Source organism: Nicotiana tabacum, chromosome 24 (assembly GCF_000715075.1).
Source record: "Nicotiana tabacum cultivar K326 chromosome 24, ASM71507v2, whole genome shotgun sequence".
NCBI lineage: Eukaryota > Viridiplantae > Streptophyta > Magnoliopsida > Solanales > Solanaceae > Nicotiana > Nicotiana tabacum.
Window position 1 is genome coordinate 34,545,490 of NC_134103.1, and position 21,892 is coordinate 34,567,381.

Genomic DNA, 21,892 nt, shown 5'->3' on the forward strand with positions numbered 1-21,892 from the left:
TATAGATTTTATTATATTTATGTATACTACATTAAATAATAAAATAGTATAACTATTATTTATTAAAATAATATGATATATTAGATCATAATTTTATAAAATTAATATTCCGTCAAATTAGTGCGGGTTCTAACACTAGTCTATACTATATTAAAAACACGAAGGCCCTTAGCGAAATATCGTTCGCCTTTTTTACCCTTTAAAAATGGAATTTACACCAGACAAAATAGTCAATTTAATTAAATTTTCTGATATTTAGGACATTAAATCAACTAAAATTTTACTCATTAAATGATTCCTTATTTGAATTATGTATGAAGTCCTAATATTTAGGACTTCAAAATTAATAAATAATCTACCTTATTTATATAAATCAAATACATTTCCAAGTACGTATTCCCGTATTCACCAATTAGAATTTGGATGTGTTAGGAAGAGTTTTAAACTATCAATCCTTTTGCAAGCTCCACTCTCAACATAAATAAGCGGGATATGAATCCTTGAAATCAATCTGACTGGTTAGAAAGGTATAAAAGTTTCCAATAGAGACCAAATCTAATTAGTTGACTTTAAAGTACTATAAGGTAAATTACTAAATATTCAATTTTATCCAAATAAGTTAAAGCAACAATTCTCTTTTGAAGGTTACCAAAAATGGTCAAAGTATTTGGATTATCTTCATGTAAATTACGGAAGAAAATGTAGGCCAAAACAAATTTATAAGTGCATTCGAATTAACAAGCAGAAAAACAATCAAATACTAAAACATGGTATTTCTTGAAAAAATATATTAATTATTGAGATATGTACAAAAAAGTTTAATTATTCGAATAGATTGTAATAGTAACACTAGACCTAATTGTGATAAAGGTCTGTCGCAAAAAAATATTTAACTAAATTTAATTTTTCAAATTTGTTGGTTCAAACAAAATTTAATAGTTTTGAATACAGTATTAGATCATGAAATGTTGATATTTTTCATAACATATTTTTAAAAAAATATGCTCTTTAAATTCACATGAAATACATTTGCGATGTACAATTATAAAAGCACGAATCTCCAATGCGAAATTTTGATAGACTTTTTGACCTTTAAAAATAATTTTTACATTAAACAAAGTTATCATTTAATTAATTTTAAATATTTAAAACTTTGATATCCACTAAAATTTATAATTGAAAATTAGATATTCGATTCTATTTTTTGCGATAGTAATTTATTCTTTTTTAAACTGTCAGATACAATTCATACAATATTTTTATTGTTAAAGAAATAATATAATTTGTACTTTGTTTATGAGAAATAAGAGATTATCTTCTATGAGTTAATTGACCATATTTGTTTCTTTTAGAATCAACTTGAAAATGTCAAAAAAGAAGAATGAACTTAAAATAGTTTTTCAGGGGAAAAAAAATCAGAAAAGCTCTTAAAATCATCAAATTCTATATGTTCTTGCATAAACTAAAAGGAGGCATACTAATTTGTGAAGTTGAGATGATAAAATTATAGAACTGAAACTAAGTTTAAGTTAAATATATGGAATGATGATCGATGGATTCTATGGAGCAAAGTTTCCTTCTTTATTGAGTTAGCTTTATAGAATTGACATTCATCAATTATGGAGCTTATATTTTTAGTTTAATCTTAATTAATTTTTAATATAATATTTATTTTTAAAAAATACACTCATCGAGATAGGGTACACGCGCAAAGCGCATATTCTAGTTGATTTTGGTTATTACATCCTCCCTAATTTAGCTTTGTATCTGCATAGCGATACTAAATGCTTTAAGTGTCCTTTAATAAATGAACTACTAATATTTAGGAGATCATTAATGAATTTGCCACTTTTATTCTCAAACAAAGAAAGATCAATTTTAAAGTATACACCAATATATGAATGATAAAAATAAAAATTAAAGCCAAAGAAAGGAACTCCAAAACATGGTTTCCAGAAACCCCAACAAATCTGCTAACTTCACATCACCCAAAAAGAAAAGAAGATAATTTGAACCCCCAGGCAACATGACAAGGCTAGCCGTGAAAAAAGGAAGATCATTGTATGTTGCACGGATACGTCCAATTTGTTTTGTATATTTTTGTACGAATAATTATTTATCAGATAAATATAGTATCAGTGATTCAGTATGATTCTTCAGAACGAGACAATGTGGAATATAGTGCATATGATGAGTTTAATGAAGATCCGTTATAAATGCAGAATTTATGAATATAAAAATTATTTGAGAAAATTCTTTTGTATGTGTCTACTTTTACTCGCGCGCGAACAAAAATAATTTGAATTGACCTTTTATTAAGTCATACATATATGCGACAACTATTAGTCGTTGAATGGGAATGATAACAAGAATATATACACCCTCTCCCAAAACACACACACACATAGTTGTACGCATATATATATATATATATATATATATATATATATATATATATATATATATATATATGTTGATCGGGTTGCACGTAGTGCGGAGATAGGAATCTGAGTCGCTGAAATCATTCCTCATACTCATAAATGCATGTACTATATGCATTAGTATAGTTTATACAAAAAATTATACTAATTATTGAAATGATTTGTTTGAAATAGTCAAACTTTGTAAGTGCAATTTTCGTTAATTCTCTAGGAATAAGTTATGCGTTGATACAAAAATGAACAATAAGTTAAAAGAGGATTCTTACGAAAATAAATTGAATGCACAAAACGAGGGCCTTGTGTATGACATTTAACTTTGTTGATGAAGAGGTAAAAATTTTCCACGATTATATTAACTTTCTCGCTTTAGTTAGATTACGGAGTTAGTTATGGTTCAACTTTTTATGGGACACAAATATCCCAACTTTAATGATCTTATCATAAATTTTGGGAGCATTTGTTGAACCAAAAAAAACCTATTAAATCATATAATGGACAAATATATCACTGAATTATCATGTCATAAATACAAAATATAGAAGTCATAAAGTTAGTCAAATAAACATTTGCATCATTTAGCTCAACTGTAAGCTTATTAGATAATTTCATATGTGTTATAAAATAAAGACTATAAAAGAAATAAACTAAAGACAAGTATAGAAGGAGATTGATATTTTATTCAACTTTCAAACTTACGTACATAATGAACTGAAAACTCCGCTATTTATAGAAGAAAGGAAGCAGCTGCAAGGCTTTTCTTTAGCTGCTTGTAAGCTGTCTGCATGAGTTGCTTGCAACCTACCTGTTTAATAAGAAGCTGCTACAAATTATTTCATTGAGCTGCTTGCAACCTGCCTGCATCAGCTGCTTGTAGATAAACTTCAACAGAGTACTAAATGGATAATCTTCTTCAGGAAGATTATCTATAGCGGAGTAATAAATGAACATCCACAATATAATTATTTTCATAATAATCCCCCTTGGATGTTCATTAAAAGGTATTGTGCCTCGTTAAAACCTTACTAGGAAAAACCCAGTGGGAAAAATCCTAGTGAAGGAAAAAGAGTACACATATTTAGTAATACGTATTTCTAGCTACCTCATTAAAAATATTATAAGGAAAACCCTGTGGGAAAAAACCTTAGTAAGGAAAAAAGAGTACATCGCGTATTTTACTCCCCTTGATGAAAACCTTGTTTCAAATATTTGAGTCTCCGCATTCCAATCTTGTATACCATCTTCTCAAAAGTTGAAGTTGGCAAAGATTTAGTGAATAAATCTGCCGGATTGTCATTTGAACGGATTTGCTGCACATCAATGTCACTATTTTTCTGAAGATCGTGTGTGTAGAATAATTTTGGTGAAATGTGCTTCGTTCTATCTCCTTTTATAAATCCTCCCTTCCATTGGGGTATGCATGAAGCATTGTCTTCGTATAAAATTGTGGATCTTTTATCACATTCCAGACCACATTTTTCTCGAATGAAATGAATCACTGATCTCAACCATACGCATTCCCTACTTGCTTCATGAATAGCTATTATCTCAGCATGATTTAAAGAAGTAGCAACAATAGATTGCTTTGTGGAGCGTCATGATATGATAGTACCACCACATGTAAACACGTACCCGATTTGAGATCGAGCTTTATGGGAATCAGATAAATAACCTGCATCTGCATAACCAACAAGATCTGCACTACCTTTGTTAGCATAAAACAAACTCATATCAAGAGTTCCCTTTAAATATCGCAATATATGCTTAATCTCATTCCAATGTCTCCGTGTAGGAGAAGAGCTATATCTTGCTAGTAAATTAACAAAAAATACTATGTCAGGCCTTGTAGCATCAGCAAGATACATAAGTGCACCAATTGCACTGAGATAGGGTATTTCAGGACCAAGGAGTTCCTCATCCTCTTCTGGAGGTCGGAACGGGTCCTTATTTACTTTAAGTGATCGAACAATTATTAGTGTACTCAATGGGTGCGCTTTGTCCATGTAAAAGCGTTTTAAGATCCTTTATGTATAGGCGGATTGATGGATAAAGATCCCATCTGCTAAATGTTGAATTTACAGACCAAGACAAACTTTTGTCTTTCCAAGATCTTTCATCTCAAATTCTTTCTTAAGATATTCAATTGCCTTTTGGAGCTCTTCTGGAGTTCCAACAAGATTTATGTCATCAACATAAACATCAAGTATAACAAATTCTGATGTCATTTTCTTTATAAAAATATATGGACAAATAACATCATTTATGTAACCTTCTTTCAACAAATATTCACTAAGGCGATTATACCACATGCGCCCAGATTGCTTTAAACCGTACAAAGATCTTTGTAATCTGATTGAATACATTTCCCGAGATTTTCAATTTGCTTCAGGTATTTTAAATCCTTCAAGGATCTTCATATAGAATTAATCAAATGAGTCATATAGGTTATGACTTACATTTAAATGGCATGACATCTTCAGGTGTCTGGACTACAGGTCCGATCCTCACAATCTTTTATAATATTGTGCACTATATTGTATCAAATATATCGTCGACGATCATTTCGTATCAGTTCACAAGCGACATAACTTGTTGAGATCTCATCACTTTCTTTATTTTCAGGTACCTGAACTTCTTCTGGAGTTTCATGAAATGTTATGTCGTGGGCTCTTCCAGAGCTCATTTCCTCTTTATTATGATCATTTTGATCATTTGCTCCTATTCTTTTCAAGGATTGTTACCTTTGGAACCAACTGGTCTACCACCTTTATGCGTACAGTAAACTTTATCCTTCAGGGACTTTAATTTTAATAGAAGCATTTGCAGCTGAAATATGATATTTAATTTTGGATCAGCAAATGCTTCTGGCATTTGACTTGAATTATCTTCTAAGCGAGGATCATATTAATGATAATTCGATTCATATAGCATATTTTCCAGCTGCTTTATTCCATCCCCCAAATGTTCGAAAAACTAACTCATATCCCCAATCTTCTTTGGAAAATATATTTTTGTGCATTGTGGTAGAGAAATTAATCATATACCACATATCAAAAGTTATTAGATAATAAAAATATTTGGTTTATGATCCTAAATCAATTGTGAGGGGATTACTTATCATATTTTGTTGGTCTGATGCATACAAGTGTTGTTGTATGCAATTTAGAAAATCTTAGACCAATACATGAGGCTTTGTTCTTATAAGCAATAGTTTAGCCATTAATAGGAGGTATTAAATGCTAAATTAGCTTGGATATAAATCAGCATCATCAAGATGAACTATCTTGATTTCATAATCTGAAAATTATGCTCTTAATTGAGAAAGACAATTTCAAATGCCAAACTGCAGGTTGATAATAAACATACATATAACCATCTTATATATGCATCTATAAGTGGTTCACATGATGGGTGAATAGGCCATATTCACCTTTTATATATTCCAGAATTCGGGGATTTTAGTCCCAACTTTAGTTGGTATAATCAAGTTATTATGAGAACAAGCATTTAAAAACTTGAAGAATCTTCCAGTTCTTCAGTATATGCTTATCTGAATTCTCAAATAGCTCATTTAAAAATGGCAGATGAAAACTTCAAGTTTGTCATGGCATGTGCTATCTCTAAGTAAACTTCTGGTTTACTATGGCATAAACTTTTGCATCAGTAAACTTCTAATTTACTGGGGCTATTTTTGTATCAGTAAATTTCTGATTTACTGTGACTGCTTTTGCATTAGTAAACTTCTGGTATACTGTGATACATGATATAGTACAAATTTGAAGAATAAGGCGGGTAACTTCTTATATACTATCTACTACAAACAACAAAAATTAAAATATTTACATTTCTACAGATTCACTACCAATCACATGACTTGTTTCTCCTTCTAGGAGTGCAAAATAATCAGCTACATCCAAATGCATGAAGTCTAAATTATCTTCAGAAATAAAATTTGCTTCAGCATTTTTCTCTGTCTTCTTCAGGGAGGCTTGATACAGCTCAACCAGGTACTTTGGCGTACGACATGTACGTGATCAGTGCCCTTTTCCTCCACATCTATAGCATGCATTTTCTGGCTTTGCTTCTTGCACCGCTTCATGCTTTTGTTCCTTCCTTTTTCACTGCTGGTGGTGAGGAGGATTCTTTGGTGCATTGTTATTACCACGATTAGAGTTTCCTCCCCAACCACGGCCATGACCACGACTGGGGCCACGTCCTCTTCCATGCTTAGCTTGGTGGAAGTTCGTCTCATTCACTTCAGGGAATGGACAAGAACCAGTAGGTCGACTTTCATGGATTTTCATTAATAGCCCATTATGTTGCTCGGCTACAAGAAGATGTGAGATAAGTTCAGAATACTTTTTAAATCCCATCTCTCGATATTGCTGCTGCAGGAGCATATTCGAGGCATGAAAAATGGTGAAAGTTTTCTCCAACATATCATGATCATTAATATTATCACCACATAATTTCAATTGGGAAATAATTCTGAACATAGCAGAATTATACTCACTGATAGATTTAAAATCTTGTAGCCTTAGATGAGTCCAATCATAACGTGCCTGTGGAAGAACAACCATCTTCAAGTGGTCATATCTATCTTTCAAATTATTCCACAGTATTACTGGATCTTTAACAGTAAGATATTCCATTTTCAAGTCCTCATCAAGGTGATGGCGTAGGAATATCATTGCTTTGGCACGGTCTTGGTTTGATGCCTGATTTTTATCTTTGATGGTGTCTGCCAGACCCATCGCATCAAGATGAATTTCGGCATCAAGCACCCAAGACATGTAGCTTTTGCCCGATATATTCAGGGATACAAACTCAAGTTTAGAAAGATTTGACATTATTTAGAAAAAGAAAGTTCGTACCTCTGATACTTTCAAAGTATTTTCTCGAGATGACAGAGTCTCGTGCTGATAACATGTTATAAAATAAAGACTATAAAAGAAATAAACAGAAGATAAGTATAGAGGGAGATTGATATTTTATTCAACTTTCAAACTTATGTACATAATGAACTGAAAACTCCTCTATTTATAGAAGAAAGGAAGCAGCTGCGAGGCTTTTCAGGAAGCAGCTGCAAGGCTTTTCTTTAGCTGCTTGTAAGCTGTCTGCATGAGTTGCTTGCAACCTGCCTGTTTAATAAGAAGCTGCTGCAAATCATTTCATTGAGCTGCTTGCAACCTGCCTGCATCAGCTGCTTGTAGATAAACTTCAACAGAGTACTAAATGGATAATCTTCTTCAGGAAGATTATCTATAGCGGAGTAATAAATGAACATCCACAATATAATTATTTTCATAACAATTTTGAACTTTAAAAAGTAAAACTCACTGTATGGATGATATATACGTAATAAAAAACTTTATAATTTTCAGATATAAATGCAACTAGTAAATAAAAATGGGCAGCGCAAAGAGATCAGTGGTTCTATTTTCATAATTCACTATAAATATGTGTATATATTTATTGACAAAGCTGGAGAAATTTTATTCTGAAAAATCTTTTGAGCAGTTAAATTTGTGCATCTCAAATGGACGCTGAAGCCTCTCTTCAACACCCAAATCCTAGCTTGCCACAAGAACTCATCACTGAAATCCTTGTAAGACTTCCTGTAAAGTCCCTCTTACCGTTCAAGTGTGTTTCGAAAGACTGGCTTTCTTTAATATCTAGTCATGAATTTGTTAATACCCATCTTAGTTTTAATGCTAAGGATTGCGCCCGCCATAGGTTGATGTTGCAATTTGTGACTAATCTTAAACATTGTTCTGTTAGCCTTTTATTTTCTAAGTTTTCTACTGAGGCATTTGACTTGGATATTCTTATGAAAACTCCCGATGATTGTTTTGATATTGTGGGTTCTGTCAATGGGTTGATTTGTCTTTCCATTGGGGTTAATTGCTTGGTTCTGTGGAATCCATCAACTAGAAAATTTAGCATGTGCCTGATATTATGAATATGCCTGCATTGGATTTTGAGTGTCGGTCCATGTATGGTTTTGGATATGATGAGGTTAATGATGATTATAAGGTAGTGGCTGTTTTCTCTAAAATGACTAGTGCATGTGTCAGTATATATAGTTTAAAGAATGATTCTTGGAGAAGACTTGATGATATAAAGGGACGGTGGCGTACAATCGTTGGCCTAAGTTGGTGAGTAGGAAGCTTCACTGGGTCAATGTGGGTGAAGGTAGGACCATCATGTCTATTGATTTGGTTGATGAGAAATTTGGAAAGGTGGAGCAGCCCCGCTATGAAGAAGGGCGGAAAATTTTGAAGCTTGGAGTGTTGGGAAATGATTTTTCTGTTCTCTGTAATTATGACCTAATTCGAGCTGATGTGTGGGTTATGAAGGAGTATAGGGTTAAAGAGTCTTGGATAAAACTGTATACCTTCAAATACCCTAATGACCTAGAGAGCCAGGTGCTTTTTCCACCCATTTGCATGTCAAGTAAAGGTGAAATATTGCATGTGTTTGAATACTCTTTAGTGATATACAATCCAGAGAATGACTTAATCACATATCCAAAGGTTTACTAATGTTGATGACAGTCTTGAGACGGAAGCGGAACTCTACATTGAAAGCCTGGTTTCTCCTATTTTACAAAATAAATCAACAGCACAAACATTGCAGGGTGCAAAAACCCAGGTGAATGAATGTTGTGTAGGTAACAACTTGTAAGATTTTTATATTTTTTGTGTGTTGTTCAATTCTGCTTCTTTTGTCAAATATTGAACAATATATTCCATATTTAAAGGCCATCTTTACAAAACATCTGCTTAAGTATCTTGGTAATCCTTTTTGTTGTTGCATTTTTCCGAGGAACAACAACTTTTGCAAGAACATTTTTGGTTGTAGTGTTTGGTGCTTCTGCATTCTAAGTAAATGACATGGGACATTCTCTCTTTTAAGGATATATGTTGTTCCACTAGACAAAGTAAGACTAAGGCGAACTTGATTGCTAATAATAATTAGCTTATATAGTCCTTGGCAGGGTCGTTGTTTGATCTAGGGCTTTCTTTAATGTTCGTTTTTAGTGACACTTAATGAAGAGGCGGAGGAATCTCTGAAATAGTTAAGTTCTGAAATATCATCAAGTTAGGGTGTCTTTTGTTGCTGTTAATAGCTTACAATTGTTTCTTTATGCCTATCTAATCATTTTTATTAATTATTTGGTCAATCAAAAGGCTGAATCTTCTTCTCTTTGGTGATACTATTGATTAAAACCATGAAAGTAAAAGCATCCTGCAAAAGGGAAATTAGTCTCTTAGGCAATGTTACATCTCACTCTGGTAGAAATATGCAAGCTCGCTATATGCAAACAATAAACTGGGTTCAGGTATCCCTTCTATAGCCAAAATGAGAACCTCCAAGCAATGCAGTACCTCAAACTTTTCTAACTGACCATTAGTTCATCTCCAAGTTTGATTTCTTCTCCTTATTAGACATCTCATCAGATTGTAATTACGTCAGCAACAACTGGGAACTTCATTATTAGCTCTTTGACAAGAGTGATCACAATCAGCAGAATATTAACATGGAAAGCAGTAGTAGCGTCAACCACTGCTCACCAAAATGGCTGCTCAAAGCTTTTCTATTTGGAGTACAAAGCGCATCGTGTATATTGTTGAATAGTGTAAACGTCTCATTTAAAAACCTTAAATATCTGAGAGGGTTCATTTTTTTATATTTATTTTAGGTCTTAGACACATACTCTTACGTGTTAGTTTCTATAACTTAAGGCATTATGCTTCGTTCTAGGGCAATTCTGATTCCTGTTATAAGTGCAAGAAGTTCAGTGTATATATTTATAGCATGTGGAATGTGCTGACTAAATCATGCAATCCAGTTCCCCCTTGTGTCTCTGATCACTCCCCCTATGCCCTATTTTCCTGGATTCCCCATTTTGATTTGTACAAATCAAGCTCCCCCCGGTTCTTTCTAGTTATTCTATCTCTTATCATAGGGAAGCGCAAGTATTTACCAAGGTTTTGAGTAAATTTCATAGTCATACATTTGGAGATCTGTCCCTTAATTGACATTTTGGTATTGTTTGAGAGGACAATTCTGGACTAGTCAAAGTTTGTACTTTGTCCCGATAGAGAGCAAAGTTTAGTAAGTTGTTACGATTTTCTTTGGTTGCTTCAGCAAGTAAGATCAGGTCATCAGCAACAGGAACCGGACTTAGAAACTTATGTCGGTTTCCATTTCCTTTGGTTAACTTGTTACATTTCCATTTCTCTTCTGTTATTTTCTTGGATGTACTGATGTACTAAAAGTAGTACATTATTTATTCAGTACAACCCTAAATCAAAGGTATAATGATGTTACTAAATAGTAGTATATTATTTGCTAAATATGCACGATATTACCAAATTCTGAGGCATACTGATGCACTCAATGTAAACCTAATTTGAGAGATCTGAAAATTTGAAAGAAGAAAATGAACGAGAGGAAACTTGATTGTTGGACATCAATTATCATTACATCAGGTGAAAATACTCTTTAACATAACCAAAGAAAAAATCATTACATCAGGTGAAATACTCTTTAACATAACCAAAGAAAAAGAAAACTTACATTTCCAAAGCTTACATCAATTTGAATGATCTCTTTCTTATACTCTGTCTTTAGTGGCTGAGCTGCAGGAGTGAAGTGCACCAAACAGACGAAATTGATTGCTAGATTGTACTGTAAGTCTGTAATTAATGTTAGCCCTTCAAAGATAATGACTGCGCAGCATAACATGTTCCTGGACTAACTTTAAATATCATATTAAAACACGTTATGTACAACAAGAAGTCAATCCATGGAGAGGAAAGGATTTGGCAACTTTATTTGTTTGGTTAAAAAAAATGAGGACGATGAAATAATACAAAATAGCTGCATTTGTTTTTGAGCTTTGGACTAAAAAGAGTAAAAGCCAGGTTAAATAAATTAGCCTACGCACTCAATTGTGTGTGAGCAACACAGCAGTTGCCGTGTAAGTGTTTCATGTTTAATAGCACACTTTAGTGGTAGTTCAAGTGTCTAATAGGTCACAACCTCAATTGAGATATCGAAATGAAAAATCTTGACAACTTTAGGGGTTGTTTATGGAATTGGCCTTGTTAAAACAAAAGGCAACAAAATCTTAGTAGTAATATATTAAGAGGACTTAAATTGTGTGCATATTAAAGGTAAGGGGTGTATCTGGAGTCAATTAATAAATTTTGCTCCCTCCAAAAAAAGTAATAAATGAAAACTGATTCTGAATCCTGAAAAAAAAAAATTAACGATGGAGCAATGTTGGCATCCAAAATATTTAACACCATTTTGCACATTGTTTTAGAATTTTGGTACTATGGGCACAATCAAAACAGTAACACAATTTACTCAAATAAGAAAGTCATATCTTGTTGTTTAAAGTATTTTATGGGTGTAGTTTAATTTAGAACAATTAGTATTATGTAGTAGTTGTTGTATCCTAATAAATATTGTAGTTAAGTAACTAAAGAGGAGGTATAATTGACTTATTTTCGATAGTTAGAGGTGTTTGTATCCTTTATTGTACTCCCTTTAGAGCTGCAGGAGTGAAAACGAAGTGCACCAATATAATGTGTTTCCTTGAATTTGGTACTATCCTTTCTTTCTTCATCTCCATTGTTCTTGTCAAGTAAACTCTCAGATACCCAGCATTTCCATTTTCTTTTTGCGGCAACACTTTTTTTGTGCAATCCAAATGGAAGCTGAACGGAGCAAACCCACAAGCCATGCTCAAATTCCATCACTGATATCCTTGTATAAGGCTTCAAGAAAAGTTCAATGTTGACAAACCCTAGCTTGCCCCAAGAACTCATTGCTGATATTCTTGTAAGGCTTCCTGTGAAATATCTATTGAAGTTTAATTGTGTTTCAAAAGACTGGTTTAGTTTAATATCTACTCCTGAGTTTGAATTGCACCGGCCATAGATTGATGCTGAAATTAGATAAATTTGATTCACTAAAGTTCAAATGTCTTGACTCTTGAGCAGAATCTTAAACATTGTTCTGTTAGCTCTTTATTTTACAGGTCTGTTACTAAGACATTTGACTTGGATTATCCCATGAAAAACATCCGTAATATTGTGGGTTCTGTCAATAATTTAATTTGTCTTTGCATTGGGAATGATGACTTGGTTCTGTGGAATCCATCAACTAGACAGTTCAAACAACTGCGTATGAAAAGATGTTAAGTTACATGTACATCTTTGGTTTTGGATATGATAAGGTTCATAATGATTACAAGGTAGTGCATATTTCCTCTAGATTCACTCATGGCTATGTGGATATATGTAGTTTAAAGAGTGATTCTTGGAGAACACTTGATAACTTTCAAGGAGGGCTGTTATTCGAGCCTTCAGCTAAGTTGGTGAATGAGAAATTTCACTGGGCAACTATGGATGGTGATGGTTGGGGCATTATGTCTATTGATTTGGCTGATGACAAGTATTGGAAGATGGAGCAACCCCTCTACGGAGAAGGAGAGTTTCATTTGAAGCTTGGAGTGTTGGGAAGTGATTTATCTGTGCTCTATAATTATGAGCTAACTCAGAGCTGATGTGTGGGTTCTGAAGGAGTATGGGGTTAAAGAATCTCAGACGAAATTGTATACCATCAACTATCTTAATGACCCTAAGTACTGCGTGCTTTCTCCACCCATTTGCATGTCAAAGAAATCTGAAATTTTGCATGTGTTTGAATCAACTTTAACGATATACAATCCAGAGGATGACTCAATCAGACATCCAGTGGTTACTTACATTGATAGGCTTGAGGCGAAACTTTACATTGAAAGCCTGGTTTGTCCAATTCTACAAAATGAACCAACGACACAACATTGAAAGGCTGAACAACTCAGGTAACTGACTGTTGTGTAGCTAACAACTTGTAAGTGTCCGTACATTTTTGCTTCTTTTGTCAAATATGGAAAAATGCATTGCATATTCAAAGGACCATCTTTACACCACATCTGCTTAGAGATTTTTGTTGTCCTTTTATTTTTGCATATTTTTGAGGAACAACTTTTTACAAGAACATTTCCCATTGTAGTGTTTGGTGGCTTCTGCATTCTGTAAAAGACATTGGACATTCTTTCAGTTTTTCAGCAGTGTTTGAAGGTTACATGTCATGAATTTGTGGCTTCAGATCCTATGCTTCTTGTATTACTGCAGGTGAATTTTGGAGTTTTATAGGGGTTGGGTCCAGAAATGTGCGTATGGTCTTGGCACGCGTTCATCTTATTTCTACAAGCATGTTGGTGTATCCTCTTCAACGTGCTGATTTGCTTATCCAAAATATTCTGAAATTTTTTCACTTCATATTTTTCCCCTGTACAGATAGGAAGATCAACTTCTCTGTATTTTTCAATCTATACACTCCTGAGTTGTTTTTTCATATACTTTGACATACTTTGCTTCCTTTTATTCAACTGTTATGAAACCTTGATCACCTCTAGATGTAGGAAGCAATGATATCCTTTCATCCTGTCAATAAAATCTTCTTCTATGGGTCAGGATATCCTTGCATGAACTTTCACATCCTCAGATTTATTTTCTTTGTAATGTAATAAAAGGCACACGACTCGTGAGCAAACTAGAGAATTTACATGAAGATTTCTCTTGGTTATGTCTCCGTAAAAATTGAACTGGTTGATGTGTGCTCATTTGCATACTAACCTTTAGGGGTGTAAAAAAACTGGTGCTTAGCTCTTACATTGCCTTATCAATAAGAATGACGACTTATACTTTCATATTGTGAATGATTGCAGGTTGATGTGTTGTATCATGCACCTGTGCAGGGAAGCAAACTAACAAGCTGATGCTTTGGCAAACAACTCCACTACTACTACTACCACCACTATAACTACTTCTACTTGTATTAGATGCGGTTGATCTATCTACTGCTACTACCATTGTTATGAATAAATGTCCGTACTTGCTGTAGTAGTGACCAGGAGGGGCTAGTATATTATAATACCCCTCAAATTTTGTTGTTGATCAGGTCACTAAGTAAGCATTGATACTTAATGATATGTAGCTGATCCTAATGATTGGTTACCTGTTACGGTGGTGGAGCCAAGAATTTGAGTAAACAGAGCAAAAAAAAAAATATTTTTGCCCTTCACTTGAATGTTTACTAGTGTCAAAGGTTCAATTGGTTATTTTTAAAATATATATATATTTGCCTAGTATAATTTTCTGGCCATGGGGATTCAATTGAAACTCCTTGCCAAAAATCCAGTATTTGAAGTCCGTGGGTGGGGAATAACAAGGTGTCTATCGCCTCTTTTTGACAATAGATTTGGACTTAGTATAAATACTATATACTAGTATCTGTTAAAACGAATTTCAATTCACCTAGAGTCGAAGACAGTGGGTGCATCTGCCCACACTGCGGTCCTGGTAAATCAAGCTCATTGTATTGTCAAAAGCTCTTTGTTTTGGACACAAATGGACATTTCCCCTCCTACAAACTTTTCCTGCTATTGGAAAAAGTTGTTTCCTTGTTTTCCAAACAAGATGGGAACTGAAAAAGATCAAATAGCATACAAGAATATGGGCTGTCAATGGTAGATATTTCTCAATCAATCATGGTAAAATGTTACTCAACTTTTCTTCTATTCACAAAAAAACTACAAACACATGTACAACATTCATTATTTGTTTTTTCCTGTATGCTAAAAATCATACATTGTAAACCATTCCTACCTCTAAAGTAGAAGCATGGGGTACATTTAATGTGTATGTAGGTGGTCTACTGTTCCTTCTCAAAAAGTCAAATCCAAAATTTATAACTATTTTCTTAAATAAGCTAGATCCTTGTTTGGCTCTTACATAGGAATGTCCCAATATGTAAGCTATGCCTGCTTCCCTTGCTTCCATTAGTTCGCGCAACTCCTCTTGTGCACCTCTATCAATCTTGGGAGATTCCGGTATGACAAACCTCACCCTTTTCTTAGGCTTGGTTACGCGTGGAGAAAGTATTTCTTTACGCTCTGATGGTCCAACTAATTCAGCATTTACATCCTCATCGTCGCAAAGTTGAACTCCTGATAAATGAGTTGAAGGGGTTCCAACAACGGTGAGGTCCTCGAAATCCTTTCTAAGATCTTCACCGTTAACATTCAACCCTGTCCTTCCTGTTCGTATAAACTCAGCTATGCTACATACAAGATCATTCTCGAATTCTGAATCATCCTTGTGAGCATCGCGATAACCATACCTGACAATGCACCTGTACATGCGGTACTCTCTTGGGCCAATGTGTCCAACCAAGAAACGCTCCTCATGTTTAACATGAGGAACTGGGACAGATTTGACACAAAGGAAAACTAAGACCTGGTGGAATGCCGGAAGATTGGTAACAAAGTGTGAAAAAATTGCTGGGATTCCGGATACAAGCTCAGTGTGTATGAGGCCAATGCCACGAACCCGTACAATGCCTAGACTGGGACCAAGACCGAGTAGCCACTCAACAGAGACCTTATTTTGGACATCAAATTCGTACTTCTTTAAAGAGCCGTAGTGCCAAATGCACATTACTATCATGAAAGTAAAAGCCATTGCAATAGGCACCCATGCTCCTTCCAAAAATTTAATCAGAGAAGCAGAGAAATATAAGGCCTCAATCGTCCCAAAGAATATAACAAAGCAAAGTGCAAGGAGGACACTCTTGCGCCAGCACAAAACAATCACCAATGACATCAAGCAAGTAGTAACCAACATGACAGTTATGACTGCCAAACCTGATACAAAGCAAAATTAGGGATGAGGATTAGTAGTGAAATATTATTCAGCATGGAAACAGTCTTTTCAACTATGAGATCCTCATATCCACAGTGCAAATAAGTGCGAAATAAATTTCAAAAGAATACAAATATTTATGCAGGGGAAAGAGAAAATACAGAGAAAGCACGGGAAATTGAACATGAAAATGTCCCTCCTCATGCATGGAAAATTGTAACTGGGAATATAAAATTGAGCAGTCAATCTAGATTGATTCTCTGGAACTCGAATAAAGGCATTTTAAGTTTAACACCAAATCCAGGAAGGATAAATGATCTCGACTAATCAAAACTTTACTTTCCCTTATTCATATCATTACATTCATACCTGAAGCATTGCCCATCCTTTTGGTGTCTCTAAAGCCAATAGTAACAACCAAGCATAGTAGCATTAAGGTCCAATTAATCTCTGGAATATATATCTGTCCATGTATTTTGGATGACGTATTCACTATTTTGACTCGAGGAAAGCAACCCAGCGAGGAGCATTGTTTAATAATTGAAAAGGTTCCAGTGATGATGGCTTGGCTCCCCACCACGGCAGCAAGTATAGCAATCACCAGAACCGGCAACCTTAGTTTCTCTGAAACAACAATTTGAGATGTCCTTCATCAGCACAATTTCCTTCTAGCTTTATTCTTTTCCCCGTAAAAGCAACTAGGAAAATACATACCTGGTACAGAAACATAGAAGCCTATTCGATAGCTTTCATTTTCAATAACATGATGCTGTGAAAGATAAGCAGCCTGTCCCATATATGCAAGAATCAATGATGGATAAACCATGAAGGTAAAAGCAATCTGCAAAAGGGAAATTAGTTTCTTAAACAATGTTATATCTCACAAGCCGCGCTATATGCAAACAATAAGCTGTGTTCAGCTTTCTCTTTTTCTATAGCTAAAAGGAGAACCTCCAAGAGCTGTAGTACCTCAAAACAATTCTAACCAACCTTCAGTTCATCTCTATCCCTCTCCTGATTAGACATTCTCATCACTTTGTAATCACATCCAAATTGAATCTGAAAGTTGGCTAAATTCTTCACTCATAGAAAGCAAAACAAAGGGGCCGGTCTTCGCTGTGCAGGGGTAACTCGATTCGGATGCCACGAAAATTTAGAAAGGGTGATACTGATAATAGAATGTCAACATGCAAAGCAGTAATAAATCCCATGGAAATTGAATGGGCAAACTTAGAATCAACCCCCTGGTCACAAACGCTGCTCAAAGCTTTTCTGTTGGGGGTACTAAGGCCATTGCCTATATTTTATTTGAATTGTTTAACGGACTAATCCTAAAGCTTAAACCATTGGAAAGGTTCTGTTTTTATTATTTATTTTAGGTCTCCAACACATCCCTTATGTGCGGGCCTGATTCTTTTCTAAGGCTAGGCACATGAAAATATTTCCTGAGGGGTCGTGTTGAGAGTTGAACTTGAAACTACAACCATCTCATCTAAAAGCTTAAGCTATTAGAGATGGCCTGCTTTATTATTTATTCTAGGTATAAAATAACTTTAGCCACCTATGATTAACATTTACTCAAACTTCTACTTATTTCAGCCCACCTAAGAGACTAAATTCAAACAGAGGAAAAAAGGGGACCATTGTCACACTTATGGCTTCTCATTTTTTATTATACTGTATCAAATATGCACCTTGTTATTTAGCAATTTTAGATATCTACCTGTATTGACAACTGGGAGAAGTGTCCTAGATCAGCAAACATTGCTTCAGAACCTGAAAGAATATATTTGTGTATTTTGTGATCATGGTACCAAAGGAAGATAAGCAGCAGATTAATCATAAAGCAACTGACAACTATATCTTGCCTGTTATGCACAGGAGGATCCCTCCCAAGGACATCCAGCCTCCTCTTTGAGTTTTTTTCAGGAATTTGTACATGTAATATGGAGACAGTGCTCGATACACATGACGGTCCCATTGTACTATATTATATACACCAATAGCACTGATACACACAAGCCATGTTATGACAACAGGTGCAAACAAAAATCCAACCCTGTGGGTGCCATAATGCTGAAGGGCAAACAAGGCTATCAGTATGACACAAGTAAGTGGAACTTCTACATCTGCAAATGACATATTTTACAAGGATAACATGTCATTTTGAGCATAGGAATTAAATACTATTTTGAATGATTTAGATGATGTTAAATAAAATAAAATAATCAAATAAAAGGAAAGAAAACAACAGAGTAAGTAAGCTTAATTTCCTTAATCAAAAGCAGAATCTCAAGCTTTGCATCTATCACTCAAATGGTAGGAAGAGAATTCTAGATGCTTCTTCATGATTAAGTAGGCTGTAAACCTATTGGAATAGACATTTTAAGCTATGAGGATCTTGAAAGTAATGCGAGAATGAATGATTTGGCCTAAGACTACTCATGACCTGGTTAGATAACCAGCAATTATCATAGAAGTGATTGACAAGTAGGGTAGATATTTGTTCCTCATTTATATTTATTATTGTGGGGAAGTTGGATGTCTCTGACTGCATTTATGTATTCTAGAAAATGAGACTGCTGCCTGGTCAAGCAAAGAAATCTAATCTGCCATCAAACCTAAAACTTTTTTTTTTACACACTTTAACCATCTGGTATCCATAACCATTGGCCTGACTAATCCAGACTCGCGCCGCATAGAGCCCACTTAAGGAGATGCTTGCCCTATGAAGAACTTCTCCAGTCCCAGGTTTCGAACCCGAGACCTCGGGTAAGGGTGGATGGATGTGTTTCTTACCTGAAGAAGAAGGGTTTAAATGTTAGGTGGTCTTAATGACTTCCTATCCACCATCAAGAAACTCCATGTGGCCACGAAATTAATGGGACAATAGACACTCACATGCTCAAGTGGTTTGGTGGAAAGGTTACCATAAATTAGTGGCAATACTATTGTAGTTCTGCAATAATATTGGATAGTGGCGATAATATTGTGCATTTGCAATTATATTGGATCACTGCCAGGGGATATTAAGTTCCTTATATTTCTCAGGGTCTGAGGATATTTCTGGCCATATTCTGCCAACATCTATTGATTGCTCCTAACTTATGAAAAGAATCTACTGATTGCTCCTAAATACACTCGCCCGACCTTACCACTTGACTAGTAAGGGAAAAGCCCTTTACTAAACTAAGTTCTCTTTTGGAATCACAGAATAATCTGGATAGACTTGTGTTTGGAGAATATACAGGACGCTGAAAGGAATAAACTAAAATCAAATATTGATTGGCTGATCATTTTGCATTTACATCTATGCTTGCATATTTGAATTTTTATTGGTGATATTGGATGCTCCTCCTTAATGGGGAATCGTGCCTTTTTACACATTTGCTCCTATCAGACGGAATTGATCATCGACGGACATGTTAATTAGCATATGATAAGATCACCGCGGGTTTCAAGAAGTTGGGAGATCTGTTTGAGTCCATATATGACTTCAAAACATGCACTACGGAAATAGTACAAGTGCTTTATAATCTTTAACTTCAAATTATTTTGTTTTGAAAAAAGTCAAACACTGAATGAAAGAGAACAACTATCTTATTTATTTCTCTTAGATTAGCTGAAACTGCTCAATTTTTAATTTGAAGGTGCATTAAGTTTCCCCTTGATAAACATCTACAAGGAAGCGACAAAACATGTTTCATAAGACCTAAAGGTTAAAAAACACAATCACCGTTAGCCATTCAGGAAACAAAACACAGCATAACAATCTCACTAAAAAAGATTAGATAAAACTTACATTTGTGATGTTCTTTTCCAATAGCAAGTTCAATGCCAGAAACTGCTGAGAAAACTGCATAAAAGTCCACAAAAAGTTAATGCTGTCAGAAACTAACAAACACCATAAATTCCAAACTCTTAGTCAATCAATCAACCCATGTCACAATCCCAAGTCAGTTGAAGCCAAAGCCAGTTATATAAATCATTTATACCACACCGTTCTATTCAGGTCCAATTCATGTCAATATTAACTAAAATTAGGGATTCTCTAAATCTAATACTTATCCCAATACCGGCTAGCTAGTTTAATCCTAAGTGATCGATATCTCCTACACAGATCCCTTGCTTCTATTGTACTCTTTTCTTAACCAAAAATAACAATAACATGTGTTTGTAGAACCCATGGGGCTATTTTGCCGAGCTCCTTAGAGAGAGATACCTCGCACCCCCAAGGTATTCTCTACCTACCCAGCTGCATAGGCAGAGAATATTTACTTCCATAATCTCATCGGTTTTTTTACTTGCAATAACTCAGGATTTAATCTTAAATCTTTTGACAATAAAAATAATTATATCGAAGGTCGAACCAGAATTGGCCATTCAATCTTATGAGCTACAAAAAACATATTGGCATACCTGAAAGAGCAGGTGTGAGGATACCATCTCCAATAACCATACAAGCTCCAAGTAAAGCCAATACAAGCAGAAATCTCTGCAAAACTCTATACCTCTCAAGAGTTGACTTAAGTGTGGCACCAAAAGTAGTTGGGGCAGGTCTAATTATATCCTTCTTATAACTTGATAACTCTTCATCAGCTAACTGACAACTGGGCAATGAATTAACCTTAGCATGTCTACAAAGGAGTGAATACAAAGCAAAAGTTCCACCTTCACCATTATCATCAGCTCTAAGCACAATGAACACATACTTCAAAAGTGGAACCAAAGTCAATGTCCAAAACACAAATGATAAAACCCCATATATTTCTTCATTACTCTCTGAATGTGTAATATCTTCAGCAAAAGTACTCTTATAAACATATAAAGGTGATGTACTCAAATCCCCATATACAACTCCTAAACTCTGATAAGCCAATGTCAAGATTGTCCTCCAAGATTCTTTCTGCAAACCCAAAAAAATTATTATAATTCTCATTAAGATTGATCTGAATTTATAAAACCAGCTAAAGAACTAAGCTTCTAACACTTACCTTGATTCTATTCTGATTAACCCCTGTTTCAAGATCCATAGCAGGTGCTTTTTAAAACCATAAAGATTCCATTTTTTACAGCAAATTCACGAATTTCAACCAAAGAACAGAACTTTCAAGATTATTGGGAAAAAGAGATTTATATAATGGAGAAAATGGCAGTGGTAGCTGTAGGAGTAGAGTTGATGGTGGTGGGGGTAGGGGGAGTTTAACAATATGGCAAAATGCAGTTGAACAGCTCAAAGAGAAAATATTTAACACGAAAAGCCACAGAGATATTGGTCTAAACAAACGATAGAGAAAGATAATAAAACTTGGAATCAGAGCATAAGAGTAAGAGAATATTTTGGTCACACACACTAGAACAAATTTAGGAAGAGTTATTTTAAAAAATACATTATTTATTTATTTATATGATTTCTTCTTTCTTTATTTTTTAGATAAACGAAAGGGGAAAAAAATAATAGATATAGTTATGTATTATGTGTACGTTTCCTTTTCAATTGGCCCTGGGGGAGTTGAAAGCTGGCGGTTTCTGCGAGGGTGGGCTTCTAATAGTTTGCCTACTTGTTTTTTTCTTTTTTCTTTTTTATTATTATTACTTTCTTCGATTCATAATAATTAATAATTTTATCTTTGACACACCCATTAAAAAAATATAAACTCCTAGAGAAAAAAAGATGTATTCACT

The 21,892-nt window shown here is 34.5% G+C and overlaps 1 protein-coding gene and 1 pseudogene across 2 annotated transcripts; one reads left to right on the forward strand and one right to left on the reverse strand.

The window, feature by feature from the left end:
• Positions 1–7,850: 7,850 nt before the first annotated feature.
• On the forward strand, positions 7,851–14,588 carry LOC107828440 (F-box/kelch-repeat protein At3g23880-like; annotated as a pseudogene).
• Positions 14,589–15,055: 467 nt separating this feature from the next.
• LOC107828439 (potassium transporter 6) lies at positions 15,056–21,583 on the reverse strand. Of its 2 annotated transcripts, none has more exons than XM_016655738.2 (8): positions 21,202–21,583; positions 20,627–21,113; positions 20,010–20,063; positions 18,076–18,336; positions 17,931–17,983; positions 16,922–16,994; positions 16,577–16,831; positions 15,056–16,209 (listed from the first exon to the last, which is right to left on the reverse strand). In XM_016655738.2, exons 1-8 carry the CDS (start codon positions 21,238–21,240, stop codon positions 15,149–15,151), a joined length of 2,283 nt encoding a protein of 760 aa, XP_016511224.1. In that variant the 5' UTR covers positions 21,241–21,583; the 3' UTR covers positions 15,056–15,148. The 2 variants fall into 2 exon arrangements, with proteins under 2 accessions (XP_016511224.1, XP_016511223.1); XM_016655737.2 differs by having other exon boundaries at positions 16,922–17,048.
• Positions 21,584–21,892: the final 309 nt, after the last annotated feature.

Bases quoted from the DNA above. Each gene is read 5' to 3' on its own strand.
- LOC107828439 (XM_016655737.2), bottom strand. From the start codon at position 21,240: ATGGATCTTGAAACAGGGGTTAATCAGAATAGAATCAAG. The intron at 17,984-18,075 runs GCAAGATATAGT...ATATTCTTTCAG, and splicing joins GATCCTCCTGTGCATAACAG to GTTCTGAAGCAATGTTTGCT. The intron at 17,049-17,930 runs GTAGATATCTAA...TCCCTTTTGCAG, and splicing joins TCTCCCAGTTGTCAATACAG to ATTGCTTTTACCTTCATGGT.